The 20,568-nt window shown below is 34.3% G+C and overlaps 1 protein-coding gene across 1 annotated transcript; it reads left to right on the forward strand.

The window, feature by feature from the left end:
• Positions 1-216: 216 nt before the first annotated feature.
• On the forward strand, positions 217-3,414 carry LOC133699114 (F-box/FBD/LRR-repeat protein At5g56420-like). Its single transcript, XM_062122259.1, has 4 exons — positions 217-488; positions 1,050-1,952; positions 2,041-2,175; positions 2,848-3,414. Exons 1-4 carry the CDS (start codon positions 435-437, stop codon positions 3,160-3,162), a joined length of 1,407 nt encoding a protein of 468 aa, XP_061978243.1. The 5' UTR covers positions 217-434; the 3' UTR covers positions 3,163-3,414.
• The last annotated feature ends 17,154 nt before the right edge of the window (positions 3,415-20,568 follow it).

Below are 20,568 nucleotides of genomic sequence, written 5' to 3' on the forward strand. Positions count from 1 at the left end.
GTGCGCTAGAATTTTAATCTGAGTACTTGTATAATTATAATGGTTAGGATTGATTGTAACAGAATTTTTTTTAATTATAATGTAATTGTAATTGTAATTGTAATTGTAATTGTACTTGCATGCAATAACGCAATCGCAAGGTAGTGAGATTGTAATTGTAACTGTAACCGTAATATTGGCAAAATCATTGCCTTTGGGTACGACCCAGAAACACTTAGGGCCCGAGAAAACAGCACTAAGTCGGCACCCTTCCTATTTCTCAACTCCGTATCTGCATCTGACAACTCGATCTATATTTAAATTCTAAGCAACTCCTGTATCTCTCCTAAGACACCCAGCAGGCGAAAAAACTAGAGGACTGGAGGGAGCTGCCGGGGCTCTGTAATAGTAGATATCTGAGATAACTTATCATCGCCATCCAACAAAAAATTACAATGCTGAGGGTGTCATCCATGTATAGCATGAAGAAATCACGTTTCTGTCGTAAGGTAAGTCAAATCTGCTACCTCGCATAGTCTCTATTTCTTCTCAATCTCCTGGCAGGAAGATTTTTTAAGATCCAAAGTCTGTTTTTTTTAATTTCTTTCTGGATTTGTTCCTTTTACTCCGTTCAATAATTTGAGAGCCTGTTAAATTTCTTTGCAAAGAACCACCGAACCGTTTGTGATACACACACATTGTGTGTGGATATGGATGAATTTATATAAAGCCTCGATTTTTATTTAATTTAACTGAAACGGGTTGGCTGGTAAATTAGCAATTTTTAAAGTTAAGATTCATGGAATAAAGGGGAAAGGCCGTGTCTATGTATTAACAATGCTGTCAATATTTTTTTTTGGCTGGTTATCGCTCGAAGGATTCTCTCTCGGCCTCTATTTATCTTCTATCTTCTAGCAAAAATATATATATTTTGGATAGAAGACTGTTTTTTCCTTTGTTCTGTCTAGCCGAACAACTTGAAACACTGTTGAGTTTGACGAAAAGGTGAACTTGGTATTATGGAATCTGCTAATTGTCCTTTTCAATTGTTTGTTTGTTTTGATAATTAGTCGTCGAGCTCTAAGAAGAGGGATGTGATCTCTGCTTTGCCGGATGAAATTATTATCCATATTCTCTCCTTCTTGACCCCTAAAGACGCAGCGATAACCAGTTTACTCTCACGGAGATGGAGGAATCTATGGACATTTATACCTAATCTTAACTTTAATGTTAATCACATGGCCCATCCTGATCCGTGGATGAGAAGAAGAGATTTCGTAAGAATGGTGAGTAATGTATTGTCTTTACACAGTGGCCAAAATATAAACAAGTTTTGGATTTGTTATGAGCTGGACTGCAGGTCTGGTCGCTATATCGATAAATGGATTTCTTTCGCAATAGAAAGAAAGGTTGAAAACCTTATTCTGGACTTGACAGAAGAACAGGAAATTGACGTGGATACCGAGATGTACACATTCCCGTGTTTCTTCTTTTCTGATGAGAAAGCCTTGTCCTCTATCAAATACTTGCGTATAGCAGGATGTATATTACATCTTCCTCCCTATTTCAGCAGTTTGAAGTCTCTGGTAGAGCTTTCTTTAACGTATGTAATGGTCACTGAAAATGAGCTTAACAAGTTATTATCTAGCTGCTTACTTCTTGAAAGATTCTCTGTTGGCAATGTCCCCAAGTTGGTTAATTTAAAAGTTTCTGGCCCATCCCTTCGGCTGAGGTACTTGGAAGTATCTCATTGCCGTTCTTTGGATAACATTGAGATATGGGCAGCAAACCTTGTCTCCTTTATATATAGGGGCAGAAAGGTTAACTTTTCACTCAATTGTGTACCTCAACTTGAAGATGCAATCATTGACATTTACGATTCAACTTTCGATTACGTTGCTAATATCTGCGACCATCTTGCGTTCAATGCCCCTCAGCTAAAAAGTCTTGGGCTCAGGATTGTCCCTTTAGAGGTATATGAAAGTTGATTGTTGGCCTTTTTTCCCCCCTTTGTTATGTGTTTAATCTACTTATTATAACGTATTCCTTTCCATTCTACAGGTCAACACAAGTTTAACTGTCTTCCCCAGACTGGTTAATCTTAAGGTATTGACCCTTTTAGTTCATGAATACTATGATACCGCCTTGTGGTATCTTCTGAGAGCATCACCTTTCTTGCAAGTGCTCCAGGTGAAAGTAAGTTCTAGATTCTGCTCGAAGTTGTTTGAGTTCTGGAATTTATTGCCCTAGTATCTTATTCTCATAGGCTACATATATCAGGAACTTTATAGCTTCTGCATATGCAAAATGCATAATGGCTTCTTGGTTGAGTTGCTTAATTGGATGTCTAAACAAAACGAACATGCGACCATGTCTGGGGCATGTCATGCCCAATAGAAATGTTTCGGTACTTTCAACTGTGACATTGGCAATGGTGTTTCATATGTTTGGTCTTTGGAGGATCAAAGCAGCATTTTGGATTATTAGTTGTCATATAGTTAAATTCTTGCTGCAAGTCTTAATTGGTCTTTAAAAACGTACCAGTTGTTTTTGACATTCCTCTACTACCGGTTCCTCTACTGTGCAGTCTATAAACATTGGAGACCTTAACCTATGAGACTGGTAAAAACAGATGGGTTGTGATGATGGCAGGGCATTCAACACGTCTATAATCAATTTTTTTTTTGAGTTCTTTTTATATAAGGAAAAGGAAAAAAAATGAAAATCTGAAAATACCCTAACCAGTGCACATTGATTGTGTCACCTTTAATAACTAAGCATCCAAAGAGTGCGTGTTGCGTACTTGCACTGTCTCAAACATACCCTTGCTATCAGCTGTTTATTGAATGTTCCTCCTTGTTCTTGCAGTTTTTATGGCGACTCAAATCTCCATTTAGGACTGGAGGATGCAAAAATATATTTTCTGGATATGGAACTGCATTTACCCATGAATTTCTGAAGGAGGTTCATATGCTTGGTTTCCGAAGCCGCTTAGACGATATTGAGTTTGCAAGATATCTGCTTAAAAATGCCACTGCGCTTAATATACTTGTAATCGATCCATTCATCCGGTATCTCGATGGTTGGGTTGAGAAAGAAAATAAAGCAACGCGGAAAGCAAGAGATGAGGCAAGGCGGCTCCTAAAAGAGGCTCCTGCAAATGTCCATCTATTAATCCTCTGATCTCCAAGGACGAGTCCAGACTTCGGTGCCTGGGAGGGTGGACTTTGGCCCACATTCAGATTCTTCCGTGCTGATCTCCCCGGGTTCTAGAGTGTTTCTATTGTCTTGCTATATGCTAAGTCCACTGTTTATATGTGGCATAGTTTTCATAAAACTAGTTGTTGACGCTGACATTAGCGGGAAACATGACCGTACGTATGCACTCAGCTTGTTTATTAATATTTTATTGCTGGCTCTTCTTCGTAGTTTGTCGATTCTTCTGTTAACAGACGTGTGATTTATGGGACTGTGGACAGGGCACGGTGCGAGAAAGATGGGTTTGATATTTGTTGTCTTTGTTTCTGTTCGTTGCTAGTTCTTTTTCCCCCCTTGATTCTTTAATTATCAAACAATTTGGTTTTATTTGAATCAAATGACAAAAAAAAGTCAATAATAGAAAACGACAAATAATTTTAAGAAAAGTGACAATGATAATAATAGTCAGGAAGACAAAAAAAAAAACCTTGATGAGTGAAAAATTATATTATTTAATTTTTAATCAATTAAATATAAAAAGATAAAATAAAAAAAACTAGGGATTAAGAGATTAGTCATTTTAGGTTATCTTGCCAAATTTGCATTGAAAAATAAAATAAGCTAGAAAAAAAATATCAACCTCAATTAACTCAATTAACTTTTCAAACTCATAATCAGGGTTTTTAAATATAAAAAAAAACTTACATGAAAAAACTGCAAAGCTCAATTTCAAAGTAATGAAATGCTAGAGAACGAAATCAGATAAGCAAAATAAACCACACAAAAAGGTTCAGAATAAAAAAAGCAATAAAAAATAAAGATTACAATTGAAATTAAAAATAAATTATAGGACAACAATAATTTTTTGATTTGAGAGTTAAATTGAAAAGAATAATAACATTAACAAAATGATTAAAAAAATCTAAAGAACTAGGACCAAGTTGTAAAATCTAATACATTACACCATTAAACAGTTTTACCGACGGACTAATTCCGTCGGTGACAGGAATGAACTCCATCGGTGAAATAATTACAGACGGCATCACCGACGGAACACGTCCGTCGGTATAATAGTCGCCGGTAACTCCCATTTTCGTCGCTAATTCTGTTGCAAATAAAAAAAAACACCCACCGACCGAACACCGACGGTCTTACAGACGGAGACGCGTGCGCAAAAAAAAAAGTTTCCCGCGGGAACATTACCAACGAATAAATCCGTCTGCAATTTCAACGGTAATTACCGACGGACTATCCATCCATAATTATGGCATCGGTAGTAATTGTTTGCCAACCCTCTGTGAAATACCGACGGATATTATTCGTCGGTATATCTCTCTGTATATAATCACCGACGGAATATATCCATCGGTAATTATGGCATGGCTGGTAATTGTTTGGCAACTCTCTGTGAAATACCGACGGATAATATCCGTCGGTATATCTGTCGGTATGTATTTTGAAATATATATAAAAAATAATTTATTAATAGTAAAAAACCTTAATAAACAAATAAAATTGGATTAAACATTAAAAATATAAAAGTAATGTTAAATAATATTCATTACAAATTTAATGTGTTTAAAAAATAAAATGGAGGAGGAGGAGGAGACTGGTTGTTCCCGGGACCATACGGCAAAAAAGAAGCTGCACAAGTATCGTCACCCATCTTTGATCTCATCTCCATGACTATTTGACGGAGCTCATCATAATTCGTCGAGAGTTGTTGATATTGTTGTTTCAATGCAATGAACTCCTCAAACTGGGTGTTCGATATTGATGGAGAGCTTCAAACTCATAATCAGGGTTTTTAGATAAAAAAAATATGTGCATGAAAAAACTGCAAAGCTCAATTTCAAAGTAATGAAATGCTGGAGAACAAAATCAGATAAACAAAATAAACCACACAAAAAGATTTAGAATAAAAAAAAAAGCAATAAAAAATGAAGATTACAATTGAAATAACAAATAAATTAGAGGACCAATAATTTTTTGATTTGAGAGTTAAATTGAAAAGAATAATAACATTAACAAAATGATTAAAATAAATCTAAAGAACTAGGATCAAGTTGTAAAATCTAATAAACCAAAAATTTGGATAGAAGGATAAAACTAAAACCCAATAAAATTTCTATGAAAGGGCTAAGGAAAAAAATAAACAATAAAAAGAATAAGGATAAAAATAGAAAAAATAATATATTATAAACAAAGTTAAAAAAAGATGTGGACTTGCGTTAACTTTCCAAACCTATAGTGAAGGTATGAAATCAAGATAACCCGATATATCACTATCGAAAACCCAACACAATCTAGTGGTTGGACCAATATGGTCTAGGTGATACAAGGCTTATGTTGAATCGGGTTTCAATAAAAATAGAGGTAGAATTGACCTGATATGATATGGTAAAAAAACCAAGTTGCCCTTAACTCATTTAGCCTTATAAGAACCTAGTCAAAATCCAATAATATTTTTTTCTTTAAACTTTTTCTTTCAAAATGATATTATTTCTATATATATATATATATATATATATATAAAGAGGGTGACCTGGGTCAACCCACCTGACTTGGGTTAACTTGGCCTAACCCAACTGATTTGTGCCCTAGGACTAGTCCCAGGTCAACTCTTTGGCTGAGTTTGAAAACTATGCGATAAATAACTTTAAAACTATGTGATAAATAACTTTTAAAACTCATGACACAGGTCATTAGACCATAAGCACCATGCATGGAAAAACTGTGAAGTCTAATCCTCAATAATCAAACAGTGAAATATGAAACTAGAAAAAAACTTACACAAAAAGATCTAAAATTAAAAAATAACAATTTAAAGAATAAAAATCAAAATCAAAATAAAAAATAAATTTGAAGGAAAGCACAATCCTTTGATTGAAGAGTTAAGTTGAAGACAAAAAAATAAAAAATATAAGAACTAAATTAGAAAAAAAAACAAAAAAAAACTTTGGATTGGAGGGTGAAATTAAAAGAATCAAAACCTTGATAAAAGTGCCCAAAAGAAATTACAAATTAAAAGAAGAAGTAACAAATTGAAAAAATATATATTATTATACATGACAAATTAGAATTGAGTTTTGAATTGAAAATAGATAAAACTTTTACAACAAGAATAAAAAATCAAAACAATAAGGATTGAATTTTAAAAAAATAAAATATGACAAATTAGAATTGAATGACTAAATTGAAAAAAAAGCAATTATACAAAAGGTCCAAAAAAAATTAAAAATCAAAAGAATAAGGATTGATATCAAAATACCAAAAACAATAAGGACAAACCTGCATTTTTAAATGGAGAAGATAGAAAAGAAGAAAAAAAAAGATTCACTGGCTATAAACCACCATTGACTCGCATAGTATCAAGAGAAAGAAGACACGACGACATATCTAATGATATAGCAGAAGGTTTTGTTCTGCCATTCATAAGTGCTGCATGTGGTAAGTACATGCTAACAACTTTTGCCTTTTTGTATTTAATTAACCAACATTAAAAGACCAAAATGTCCTCAATTATAATAAAACTAACATATAAAAACCAGTATGAAAATACAAAATGACCATGCATGCATGTTTTAGATTTTTTAAAGCTAAAGGCAAACTTGTCTTTTAATTGTTTTCTAGGAATTGAAAAGCAAAAATTAAAAAAATAAAAAGCAAGTTAAAAAATATATTATATCCTCAAATAAATGTTAAGTGACTAATGGGCTATGTAAAAACAAAAAAAATATCCTCAATACCAAGGAATATGGTAAAAATATAACCATATTATTGTCATGAATAGTAATTTGTGTATGAGTGTACAGTGAAAACTGTGGTTTAGTTTTCTTTTTATTGGCAACTATGTTTGTTATGATTTTGTGCAATCTTCATAATTTATTGTATTGACCTTGTATTGTCATAATTTTGTAATTTTGTATTATCAACCGATGGATTTGATGGGTCTACTCTATGTTATATGGGGTATTCTTTTCAAGACGACACCAATTGGTGCACTTATGCATCTAGCACAATAGACCATGTTGCACCCCACATCACAATAATCTTAATAAATTAATATTTTGTAAAAATAAATATTTTTGATATCTTATTTTTAGATGGGAAAATATCTTATTTAAAGATTCGTCATCTAATATTATAGTTACTAAGAACCCTAACTAGTTAATAGAGATTTTATGATACATGATAAATTACACAAAAGAAAAGATATTATCACCTCTTAAGCGTCCTACCTGATATAGGTTGTATTGCTGGTTTTGTCTTAAATTGCTAAGATTTTATTGGTTTATGCTATGACTATGGTCTTCCTATAATATTTCTGACTATAATGTCAGTGAATATTCACCTATGAATATTTCCAACTTTAGCGTTGACAAATATTACATAACCCAAACAGTATAGTATTCCTGACTCTAGCACCAATGAAACTGGATCTAATTCAGTTGGTACGGGTTAGGCTTGATCTAGCGGGTCAGCCCAGTCACTGGCCCAAGCGAGTGACCCGGCTGGGCAACAGGCATGCATGAACTGATTCATGCGTGCATGCACAAACCAGTGAATTATATGTTGGCTGAATAGTAAGTAGTGAATTAAATTTGTGATGTGTGTTTGGTATTGTGGTAGCTTTTGTAGTTGTGATTTGAAAAAAGTTGTTTTATAAAAAGTATTTTTGGTTGAGGTTGAGGTTGAGGTTGATTTGGTATTTATATATGTTTGGTTAAAACTGTGGTTGAAATTGAGGTTGAACAAAAAGTACTTTAATATGTTTGGTTAAGAATGCTTTTCAAATTGAGGTTATAAAATAATTTTAAAAAATATATATTAATATTGATAGTTTTCAATTTAAATATTGTAGATTTAACTACTGCTATTACATCATGAAATAAATAATACTTTATATAAAATATTTTTTATTGTTCCATTAAACTATCTACAATTCCATCACGTATAAAATACATCCAATAAGGACTACAGTTTCATTGGTTTCTTAAACGAGCAACAACATCAGGAAAAATATAATCAAGAAAAAAATTGAGATTACGATCAAATTCTGCAAATGCTACGTCATCAAGCGATCTCCGTCTAATTTATGAAATGTCATTGAATAATGTTAAATACTAGTTTTTTGAATAAAACACAATTAAAAATAAAAATAAAATTTAATTTTTTTATTTTACTTGGTCGGATCCAGTTCAATGTATTTATCTTTAACTGGATCCGATATGGCCATAACAGTAAAGATAGTTTTCCTCCCTCCTTCGCGTCTGTCCTCTCCTCTGTTCGCCTGTCCTGTGCACCTGTGTTCCTCTCTGTCTCTGTCTCTGTTTTTCCTTTCCTTTTTGTTCTCTTTTGTCCTGTGCTACTCCCTGTGTTTGCTCCCTCGTGTTATGTCCTCTTCTGTATTTTGCTCGTCTGTTTTCGTCTGCTCGCCCCTCTGGTTTTTCTCCCTGTGTTTGCCCTCGAGAATGTTGAGAACAACCACACATCTATATATATATATATATATATATATATATATATATATATATATACTTGTTTGTATAACGTATTACATAATTGATTACAAGAGAAAAAGAAGGGATTAGCTAAATGAGCTCCTATGTTGTGGATCAAAAGAGTGCATATATGGAAATTCATAGATTAAGGTTGATGATCTTCAACAGCCCCCTCTGGTTTTTCACCAGTTCCCTGTGTTTTTTTTCTATGGTATTCTCTCCTCGTCCCTGTCTTTTTCCCTCCGGTATTCTTCTGTTTGTTTTTTTTTTTGGGCCTTTTCTTCTGCTTTTATAGCAAGAGAATGCAAGCGTTCGTGCATAGTGGGAGCGAAAGATAGCAGCTGGGAGACGTAATGAAACGATTTTAGTGTCTTTATTGTTGAAACGGTTATGAGGAAGAAGGCGATGAATAGTTTTTGAAACAACGCTATTTTCTTGATTAAAATGGCTATTTTCAATTTGGTCATCGAAATTCTGAAATTTTACAATCAAGCCCCTAGGTAAATTGTAATTGGACCCCTGCATTTTAGCATCATTTACAAAATGATCTTTGGATTTTAATTTCTTGTAATTTTAACTTGAATCAACCTCAAACTTTGGTATTTCTTCAATTAAGTCCCTAATTTCATTAATTAAACTAATTCTAAGTTCAATTAAGTCCCTAAACTTCCAATTTATGTTGTCTTGATCCAAATTTCAATTTAGTCCTCATTTATTTCATTTCATTTTTTTCATTTTTTTTCATTATCATTTTTTTTATATAAAATAAAATAAGATAAAATAAAATAAGTAAAAAAATGGATTACGACACACTGGATCCCATAAGAACTCCAAAGTTAAACGTGTTTGAGTTAGAACAATATTAGGATGGGTGACCTCATGAGAATCACTGTGCACCCCAACCCACATGTAAGTGTGCAATTGCTGGTAAAACCTCGTGTTGGCGGGCTCTCTCACATGGTTTGACTTTTAGGAGTGTCTGCCCACCTATGGGTGGTGTCTAAAAGTGTGTCTGCGACATAAAAAAACATCAATCGATAGGGATACCAAATATTTTATTTCATGCAGGCACTTTAAGAAACTAATTCTCATCATGGCCATTTCATTGTAGCACTTGCACAAAGAAAAACAATGCTTTTCTCCGCACATTTAAATCATGTGACACAAGATTGGACAACTAACTATCTTATCCTATGTTTGGTGTAGATGGGACTGAATAATTTGCCTTATTTTATATTTGGTAGACACTAGATGAAACTCAGTCGACTCGAGGTCTGAACCAGTCTGGGTTTAAGAAAAAATAGAGGAATGATTAATCTAACTCTACCTGGTCAAAAACTCAGGTCAATCCATGACTCAATCAACCCAAGATAAAACATAAGTAAAAAAGTTCATTAACTTTATATATATATATATATATATATATATATATATATATATATATATATATAAAGTTAATGGACTTTTTTACTTATGTTGACCTAGGTCAATGGTCAACCTAACCCATGACATAGGTCTGGCTTTCGGATGATCGAGTTGAGTTTCAAAACTATGATAATAACCATTTTTATCCTTACATTGACTTGGGTCAATGGTCAACCCGACCCATGACTTGGGTCTAGCCCTAAGTAGACCCTCGAGTCAGGTTTTAAAACTATGATAATACCATATTTATCCTTATATTAACCTAGGTCAATGGTCAACCTGACCCGTGACCCAGGCCTAGCCCCTGGCTGAACCCCGAGTTGAGTTTTAAAACTATGATATTAATCATTTTATACTTATGCTAACCTGAGTCGATGGTCAACCTGACTCGTGACCAAGGCTTAGCTCTAGGCCGAACCCCGAGTCAGGTTTTAAAACCATGATAATAACTATTTTTATTCTTACGCTGACTCGAGTCAATGGTCTACCCGACCTGTGACCCGGGTCTGGCCCTAGGTCGATCCTCAAGTAAAGTCTTCAAACTATGATAATGATAATTTTTATCTTTATGTTGACTCGGGTCAATGGTCAACCCGACCAGTGACCTGGGCCTAACTCCAGCCTGAACCTCGAGTTGGATTTTAAAATCATGATAATAATTATTTTTATCGTTATGTTGACTTGGTTCAATGGTCTACCCGACTCGTGACCTGGGTCTGGCCCCGAGTCGATCCTCAAGTCAGGTTTTCAAACTACGATAATAATAATTTTTATCCTTACGCTGACCCAGGTCAATGTTCAACCCAAATTGTGATCTTGGTCTGCCCTGGTTTGATCACCGAGTCGAGTTTTAGTACTATTATAATAACCATTTTTATCTTTACATTATCGGGTCAATGGTCAACCCGACCCGTAACCCTGGCCTGGCCCTAGGACAACCCCGAGTTGGGTTTTAAACCTATGATAATAATCATTTTTATCCTTACGTTGACCCGGGTCAATGGTCAACTCGACCCATAACCTGGTCCTAGCTTCGGTTCGAATCTCAAGTCGGGTTTTAAAACTATGATAATAACTATTTTTATCCTTATATTGACTCGGGTCAATAGTCTACCTGGCCCGGGGCCCGTGACCTAGGCTTGGCCCCGGGCCAAACCTTGAGCTGGGTTATAAAACTATGAGAATAACCATTTTTATTCTTATGTTGATCCGGGTCAATGGTCAACTCAACCCATGACCTAGGTTTGATCCCCGAGTCTGGTTTTAAAAATATAACCATTTTTATCCTTACATTGACCTGGGTCAATGGTCAACCCTACCTCTGACTTAGGCCTTGCCCCAGACTTATCTCCAAGTTACGTTTTACACTATGATAATAACCATTTTTATCCTTACATTGACCCGGATCAATGGTCACCCTAACCCATGACCCAGGCATAGCCCTAAGTCGACTCTCAAGTCATGTTTTAAAACTATGATAATAATAATTTTTATCTTTTTACTGACTTGGATCAATGGTCAACTCAACCCATGACTTTGGCCTACCCCGAGTTGGCCCCTAGTTAGGTTTTAAAACTATGATAATAATTATTTTGATTCTTATGTTGACCTGGGTTAATGGTTAGCCCGACCTGTGACCCGGGCCTTACTCCAGATCGGCTCCTGGTCGGGTTTTAAAACTATAATAATAATCATTTTTATTTTTATATTTACTCGGATCAACTACATTTACCATTGTGTAGAGAATTAAACAAATTTATCTTACTCCTTTTAGTGGAACAACAATTTCTCCACTGGAACAGATTTGGACAAGACAAAATTTGATTTTTGTATGGTCTAAAGGTGCACCAAACAACTCTCCAAAATAAAACTATCATGTCTAGTTCAGCATACGAAACATTACCTTAGTTGCATTCTAGAAAAAAAAAATGAATTTGTCTTTTGTTTTTAGATGATATTATAGTTTTTTTTAATAAAAAAATTATTGAATGCTTTCTTGAAATTTATATGTTAGATTTTCTGCATAGATTTTTTAGTTATCATATGATTACACAGAAAACAAACTCCAAAAAGGTTTAGTGTGTTGTTATTATATTTTGTAAAACATTCCCCGTATAATCATCAAAACATTATTTTTTATTAAAATTTATTTCAATGATTTTGATGATTTTTTTACTTCAAAAATAAACATATTAATAAAAAAATTTATATAAAAAACACATTATTAGGATAAAGAGATTTTAATTAAATAATTTTTTTAATCCTTATTTTGTATAAAGGAAATGTTATCTGGAAAGTAGGGTTTTTTAAATTAAACCTCATAAGCATATCTTCTGGTTCATTGAAAACCCTAGCTAGCTTCAAGAAGAACATATCCTTTCCTGATTTCAAAAATGCAGACCATTAGTCTGCTGTAAAAAATAAGCATTATTAATGAAGAATCTATAAATATAAAATATAAAACATTCCATGTTAAATCAACTACAACAAAAAGAAACTCTCTAAAAAAAATGTAGAGATTTCATGTAACCGCATATAATTATGGTTATGAATGAGTAAATACTCTCACAATAATTCGAGCATAAAAAATATTAATATCCTAAATAAAAAAAGATCAACTAAAATCAAATCAAAATCTCCTACTATTAGTTACACAAATGAATCAAAATCTCAGCATATATTATTAGTTACACAAGAGAATAATATTATGCATTTAGAAATGGAGTCAATCATAAATTGAGATCAAGCAATAAAAATGATAACAAAAAAATCATTTCACAATACACCATTAAACAGTTTTACCGACGGATTAATTCCATCGGTTTAAACCATGACATTCGTCGGTAAAATTATCACCGACGGTCTCACCGATGAAATCAGTCCGTCGGTATACTAATCGTCGGTAATTTCTTATTTCATCGCTAATTCTGTAAGAAATAATAAAAAAACCACCGACAGAACACCAACAATCTTATAGACGGCGACGCGGGGCAAAAAAATAATTCCCGCGGGAATATTACCGACGAAATCAATTCGTCTGTATTTTCTATGGTAATCACCGACAGATATATTTCGTTGGTAATAGTGGCATGGCAGTAAATGTTTCAGAACTCTGTCAAATACCGACAGGTATATTCCGTCGGTAATAGTAATGGTAAACACCGACGGAATATTTTTGTCGGTAATTATGGCATAGGTGGTAATTGATTGGCAACTCTCGGTAAAATACCGATGGACGGGTTCCGTCGGTAAAGCCGTCGGTATGTATTTAAAATATATAAAAAAATTATTAATAGTAAAAAAGCTTAATAAACAAATAAAATTGTATTAAACATTAAAAATATAAAAATAATATTAAATAATATTCATTCAAATATTCATTACAAATTTAATGTGTTTAAAAAACAAAATTAAACTAGAATAATGGCGGAGATGGAGGAGGAGGAGGAGGCTGGTTGTTCCCGGGACCGTACTGCCAAAAAGGAACTGCACATGTATCATCACCCATCTTTGATCTAATCTCCATGACCATTTGACGGAGCTGATCAAAATTCGTTGAGAGTTGTTCATATTATTTTTTCAAGGCCACGAAATCCTCAAACTGGGTGGTCGATACTGATGGAGAGCTCCCAACGGTTGCGACACTACGGGCCGACCGCAAGTTTTCAACCGTAGTGTTGGAGAGCCTGTAGACCCAATTTTTATCGGGTCCACCAGACAACCCCACCTCCATCCACAAATCCGAATCGAAATCCGGATGGGTCGAAGGATCATCCCTATATCTCTCCCTCAATCAGCTATTATAGGTCTCCTGAAAACTTTTAAAAAAAATCATCATATTCAATTCAAGAAAATAATAACTTACAAAATAAAATGATTGAACGAACATACCACGAAGTGCTAAGCACTATTGTCCATGGACTGCTGCACCCCTTTTGGCGGTCTTGACTCTGCACATGCGTCTCTACAAATAGTACTATTAGACTCGGCTCACGTCCAAAAGACGCAGCCTATAAGGAAAAAAAAGGTTGCAAGTTAAATATATTTATAATCAACAACAAATTAATTAATGATATATTTCATGAAAATTAATCTTACCATCTGCTTTGCATGTGCACTGAACGGGACAGAGCTGCCGGTGTGCGTGGTCACCGAACCATGAATTTTCCTATTCCGATTGTCGGCACCAGACTATGAGCGCCGTGAGAACTGCTCTGAGGTCACGTGCTCAATATATGTCGTCCATATATCTCCCGAGATGAATGGCGGTTTGAATTCCCGCCAAACCGCCACCTTATTCCATCCTTCGAGACCGTTATCCCTCGCATTTCTTTTTGATTTTTTTTGGGTGTCATATCAAAAATCGCGCAACCTACTTCCATAGTAACAAATTAGAATTTAGAACATAAAATTATAAAACAAAAATAAATATTAATTTCGATGTTACCTAGTTGTCGCGTGATTCTCCCATACCCTCCTCACAACATTGTTGTCCACGCTATCCCACTCAAATTTATGGTGTGTATATAAATAATTCATTTAAAACAAAAATAATACAAGATATAAAATTATAAAAATAATTTATTAAAAATAAACTGGAAATTAAAAGTTAACACTGACCTGAAATCGCTGAAACCATGCATCGATATTAGGTCTCAACTCAGGATATTTGGAAACCTAACTCCATTAAAACAATGGAATCTCCATCGACGATTTAAATGTCGATGTTATTGTCATGGTAGCCTTAATGTTTGTGAACCTGAAATGAAATAAAATTAATAAAATATTAATTAGTTGTTCATAAATTGTATTATAAGTATAAAAAACTAAAACCTAAACAAACTTATATTAAGAGGTCATCCTTCCATTGTGCCTGGTACTTGCGGGTGAATTGACCCCGCTGTGAAGGCACACCGCTTCTGCGCTATGAAACCGCGCTAGAAGAGGCAGCATCACAAGTTTTCACAGATGTCTTGCCGTGATCAGCACCTAAGGATACGTCCTCCTCGCTGCTAGAAGAACTAGCTGCAACCGTCTGCTGACGACGTGCTGTAGATTTCATTCTACGCATCTACACAAATTTATACGAATAATTACATAATTAACTTCGATTATTTTAAAAAACATTTGACAGCATCTCCTCTATACTGGAGACTACCCACAATTTTCAACCTGCAAATCTTTACAATAACCACAAACCAATTGACTCCATTGTAATATCTTATATACAACCTAACATCTATAGAAATTCAACATCTATATATTTTCAACTAACATTTATAAAAATGCATAAATGACAATTAAAATTGATGGAAATAAAAAAAAAACATAACAATCAATAATAGAATAAAATTGAGATAAAACAATGAAATTTAATTCTTCATTTCTAATTATCATTTCAATGGAAAATTCAACAATAAAATTATATTAGAGACTACATCTACACAAATAAAAAGACTAAATTATCAAATAATTATTACAATACAAACAATAAAAATAATTAAATTTTCATTCAACACATCTACACAAATTTATACAAATAATGAAATAATTAAGTTCAATTATTTAAAAAAAAAATTCGTCAACACCTCTCTTATATTAGAGACTACCTACAGTTTTCATACCTACAAATATTGATAATTCCACAAATATTGCAAAATCAACTCTATACAACCTAACATCTATAGAAATTCAACATCTATATATTTTCAACTAACATCAATACAAATTCATAAATAACAATTAAAATTAATCAAAATAATACAAAACATAACAAACAATAATATCATAAAATTAAGATAAACTAATTAAATATAATTCTATATTTCAATTAACATTTTAAAGGTAAATTCAACAATAACAATTCAAATTTAACAAAATTCTCAAGATATTATGGCAATACAAACAATCAAATAAATTTAACAAATTAAAAGAAAAAACTAAAGAACACTACACAAAACTCAAGAACAACACATAAATTCAAAATAAATTTAGGAATGAAAAATGTTACCTTAATAGTATGTTGATTTCAAGATTTTATCTACAAACAATACACAAAACAAAGAAAACCACACAAATAATCATAATTAAAATAAAAAAAAGTAAACAAATACAAACATAAAGAAAGAAAAATGCATACCTTTTAATATGTTGAAAACTACCAACACAACAATAAAAACACTAGATATGTTCTTAATACACACGGAGAGGAGAAGAGAAGATGAAATGAGGAGCGGAGGAGATGAAATGAGGATAGGAACAAAAATGAATCACGGAGGGGGGGTTTATAGATCAATATTTCCGACGAAATTGCCGACAAAAAATATAATAATAATAGTTTGGGCAGTGGTATTAAACTCTGTCGGTATTTAATTGATTCTCGCGGAAAAATTTTGAAAATCCCACCATATTTTCAAAATCCGTCGGAAATTGTGCGCCAGAACACGCGCGCATTGGTTTTGCCGCGTCCGTCAGCAAATTCTGACAAGCGTGCGCTTCGGTTTGTGCACCATCCATCGATGAACCCGTCGGTAATTGTGGCAAAATGCCATAATTGTTTTCCAACTCTCTGTTAAATACCGACAGGTATATTTCCGTCGGTAATTGTGGTAAAATGCTGTAATTTTTTTTCAACTCTCTGTGAAATACCGACGAGTATATGCCCGTCGGTATACCCATTGGTAATTATGGCAAAATGCCATAATTTTTTTCAACTCTCTGTGAAATACCGACGGGTATATGTCCGTCGGTATACCTGTCGGTAAAACTTGCAATTTTTTTGCAAGTGCTGGTTGTATTGCGTGTCTATCCTCCTGCATAAAAGCTTGCATTGCAAACTTACAGCATGCACAACACAATAACAAGAGCTGACAATTATAAAATAAATATTTCATGTTGCAAAATATCATGCTTAATATTACATTATAAAAATAAGGCTTTACAGCATATTTAGTCAGAATTTTCATCTTCGTCCTCAATTGAATTGTTGTCATCTTCATCGATGTGGTTATCATCTTCTTCATCAACATTCTCTAGTCCACTAGAACTCAAAACAGCATTCAACTCCTCTGCGTCAACATCAACAAGACTATCGTCGAAAACATGACAATTCAAATTTTCTTCTAAGTCAATTGAAGGAGCAACTCGATATGGTTGAACAACCTCACTAGCTTGAAAGACTTCATCTATCACACTTGTGTCTTCATTCTCATCCTAAACAACCTCTACACGACCCCTGGGTTTGGTTTTTAAAACGGATAACCAATCACCTCTTGATCGGTCCTTTCTAAAGGAAGGGGTGTATGTGTAATAAACTTGTTGGCATTGCTTTGCGAAAACAAAGACATCGTTTACGTTGTGGTGTCTAGCTTTTGAGTTGATTTCAACGATACCATAGTAAGGATCTACTCTGATTCCTCTGTCAGTTGTGTCATACCAATAGCATTTAAATAAAAACACTCTATTCTATTAGCTATGATATTGCAATTCGATGACCTCTTCCAATCTACCGTAGTAGTCAACTTCAAACTCACTAGAAGTCGATCCCTTAATACAAACACCGCTGTTATATGTCTTTCTTCTATGTCTGTATTCTTCAGTATGAAAGACATATCCATTGACAAAATACCTGTTATAGCACTAGACTTTTCTTTCAGGACCCAGGCTTAGTAAAGACAGTGAAATAGCAGCACTACCTCCCCTTTGATAAACCTTGTATATCAAATACAACAATAATCAATAAACGGATATTCTGTAATATTGACGTACATTACATTGCAAGAGATAATGAGTTTGTGATAGGACTTACATGTGTTCTAAACCACGTGGCAAATTGTTCATCTTGAATGAAAGATCTGGGATTCGGTCAGCGGTGAGTTATTGGACAGTAAGTATCATCAATGTTGCCTACAAGGTTGTTCCAAATTATATTAGTTTATGGTATCACAATATATAAATAGTACACTCTTGACAAAGTTTAAGACGAATATTTACTTACTTAATAAAATGTCTCAGCTCATCTGTATTTTGGAACATAATTGTGTGCTTGTCTGAACTCTATTTCAGATAAATATCTTCCCCTCACGGTATTTTTAGGTGTGGGTCGTCCAGGATTGGAGAATATTGACAAGTTTCCACTTGAAGGCACTTCACCACCATTATCATGTCGTGGAACATGGTTGATCCTCATTCTCAAATGACGTTCGAAATAGTATGAGATAAATATTGAGATCTCCTTAATAATATAGGCCTCACATATTGACACCTCAACATGTGCCTTGTTTTTAACCCTTTTTTTAAGATTGAACAAGTACCTGCATATATAGAATTAATCAAAAATTATCAATTAAAAAAATTAAGAATTTATTTATGAATTACATAGCAACTGTAATATCTAACCTCTCGAACGGATACATCCATTTGTATTGGACAGGTCCTCCAACTTTTACCTCAAATGGTAAATGTATGGGTAAATGCTCCATTGAGTCAAAAAATGATGGAGGGAATATCATCTCAAGTTTGTATATTGTCTCCACGATATTCGCTTCAAGCCTTTCAATGTGATCACCATTCAACTTGCTCGAGCATATATCTCTGAAGAAATGACTGATCTCCGTGAGTACATCTCATATCCCATTTAGCAACAAATCACGAAAAGCTAATGGGATGAATGTTTGCATAAACACATGGCAATCATGACTCTTCATTCCAAATAATCTGCATTCCTCCGTATTAACCAGCCTTGATATGTTCAAGGCATGTCCATCAGGGAAACGCAGACTCTTAAGCCATTTATAGACTAGTAGTTGTGTGTTTTTCTCTAACATGAAGCTTGCTCTTGGTTTTGCGACCCGTGACCCATCATAAACCAACTCCATATTTTTACGGTTACAAAACAACGCTACATCCAATTTAGCCTTAATGTTGTCCTTTGTCTTCCCCTTCATGTCCATGACGGTGTTGAAAATGTTTTTAAACACGTTCTTTTCAATGTGCATGACATCAAGGTTATGGCGAAGAAGATTGGTCTTCCAATAAGGAAGCTCCTAAAAGATACTTCACTTCACCCAATTATGGGTCAAACCATAACCAAGAAACTTATGCTCACCTGATTGGAGACCAAACACAATGTCACCGTACTCTAACACAACATCATGCAATTCTTCGCTAGAAAGACGCGTGGGTGCAACATCCTTTTCAACTCTACCAACAAAGAAATTATTTTTGTTCTTTCTGTACCTGTGATTCAGTGGCAAGAAACGACGATGACAGTAAAAAAAAAAAGCTTTACCCCCATTTGTTAGCGTGAATGCCTTGTTGTTCTCCATACAGTATCGGCATGCTAGTTTTCCATACGTGCTCCAACCAGAAACCATTTCATAAGCTGGGAAAATCATTGATAGTCCACATCAAAGCCGCTCTCATAACAAAATTATGTTTCCTCGAGATATCATAAGTCAAAGCTCCAGAGGACCACAGTTGCATCAACTCATCAATCAACAGTCGAAGACAAACATCTATATTCCATCCCGGATTGCTCGGATCTAGTATGACTATAGATAAAAACATGAACTCCGGCCTCATACACATCCCCGGTGGCAAGTTATAAACCGTCAGTATGACTGGCCAACAAGAATAAGGAGCAGCAAATGGCCCGAATGGGTTGAATCTATCTGTACACAAACCAAGACGCGCATTCCTTGATACAGCTGAAAAGTGAGGATGCACATTGTTAAAGTGTTTCCATGCTTCGCCGTTAGAAGGATACACCATCACTTCATCAACCGTATGATGTGATTGGTGCCATGTCATGTGCTCAGCGATCCTTAGTGACATGAATAACATTTGCAGTCTAGGTGTGATTGGGAAGTATCTAAGTTTTTTATATGCCACGAGAGTCTTTTCTCTACCAGTTTTGGGTTTATAATGGGAATGCCCCCATGTCATGCACTCGATCAGCTCAGCATTTTCAAAGTAGTATAACATGCAGAAGTTAAGGCACATGTCAATTTTCATCATGGACTTGGCAGCATAGAAGTTCTCTTTCAGCCTGTTCCCTTCAGGTAAAATGCTTCTCGCCCATTCGATAATCTTATCATTATTGGCCTCACTCAACCCGTGATCTGACTTGATAGGGAACACCTATGCTACGGTCGATAATTTATTATGGTTCGTGAAGCCATTCCATAATGGTTCGTCAGAATCTTTCAACGGATCAAAAAACCTTGTTGCATCTGCATTAGGTTCTTCTTCTACGATTGGACATTCACTGACATTACCTTCACTCATTCTCATTGCATCCATAACCATATTCCTGTAAGGATTAACTCTTCTCATTTCCAACTTCATGCATGTTGCTAGCACTAGAAGTTGACCCAAATATCCTTTCTACCATGCTCTCATTAGGAACAAATAGTTCTCCGTGTGCATACCAACACAAATAATCCTCCATGAACCCTTTAGT

This window comes from Populus nigra, chromosome 7, assembly GCF_951802175.1.
Source record: "Populus nigra chromosome 7, ddPopNigr1.1, whole genome shotgun sequence".
NCBI classification, from domain to species: domain Eukaryota; kingdom Viridiplantae; phylum Streptophyta; class Magnoliopsida; order Malpighiales; family Salicaceae; genus Populus; species Populus nigra.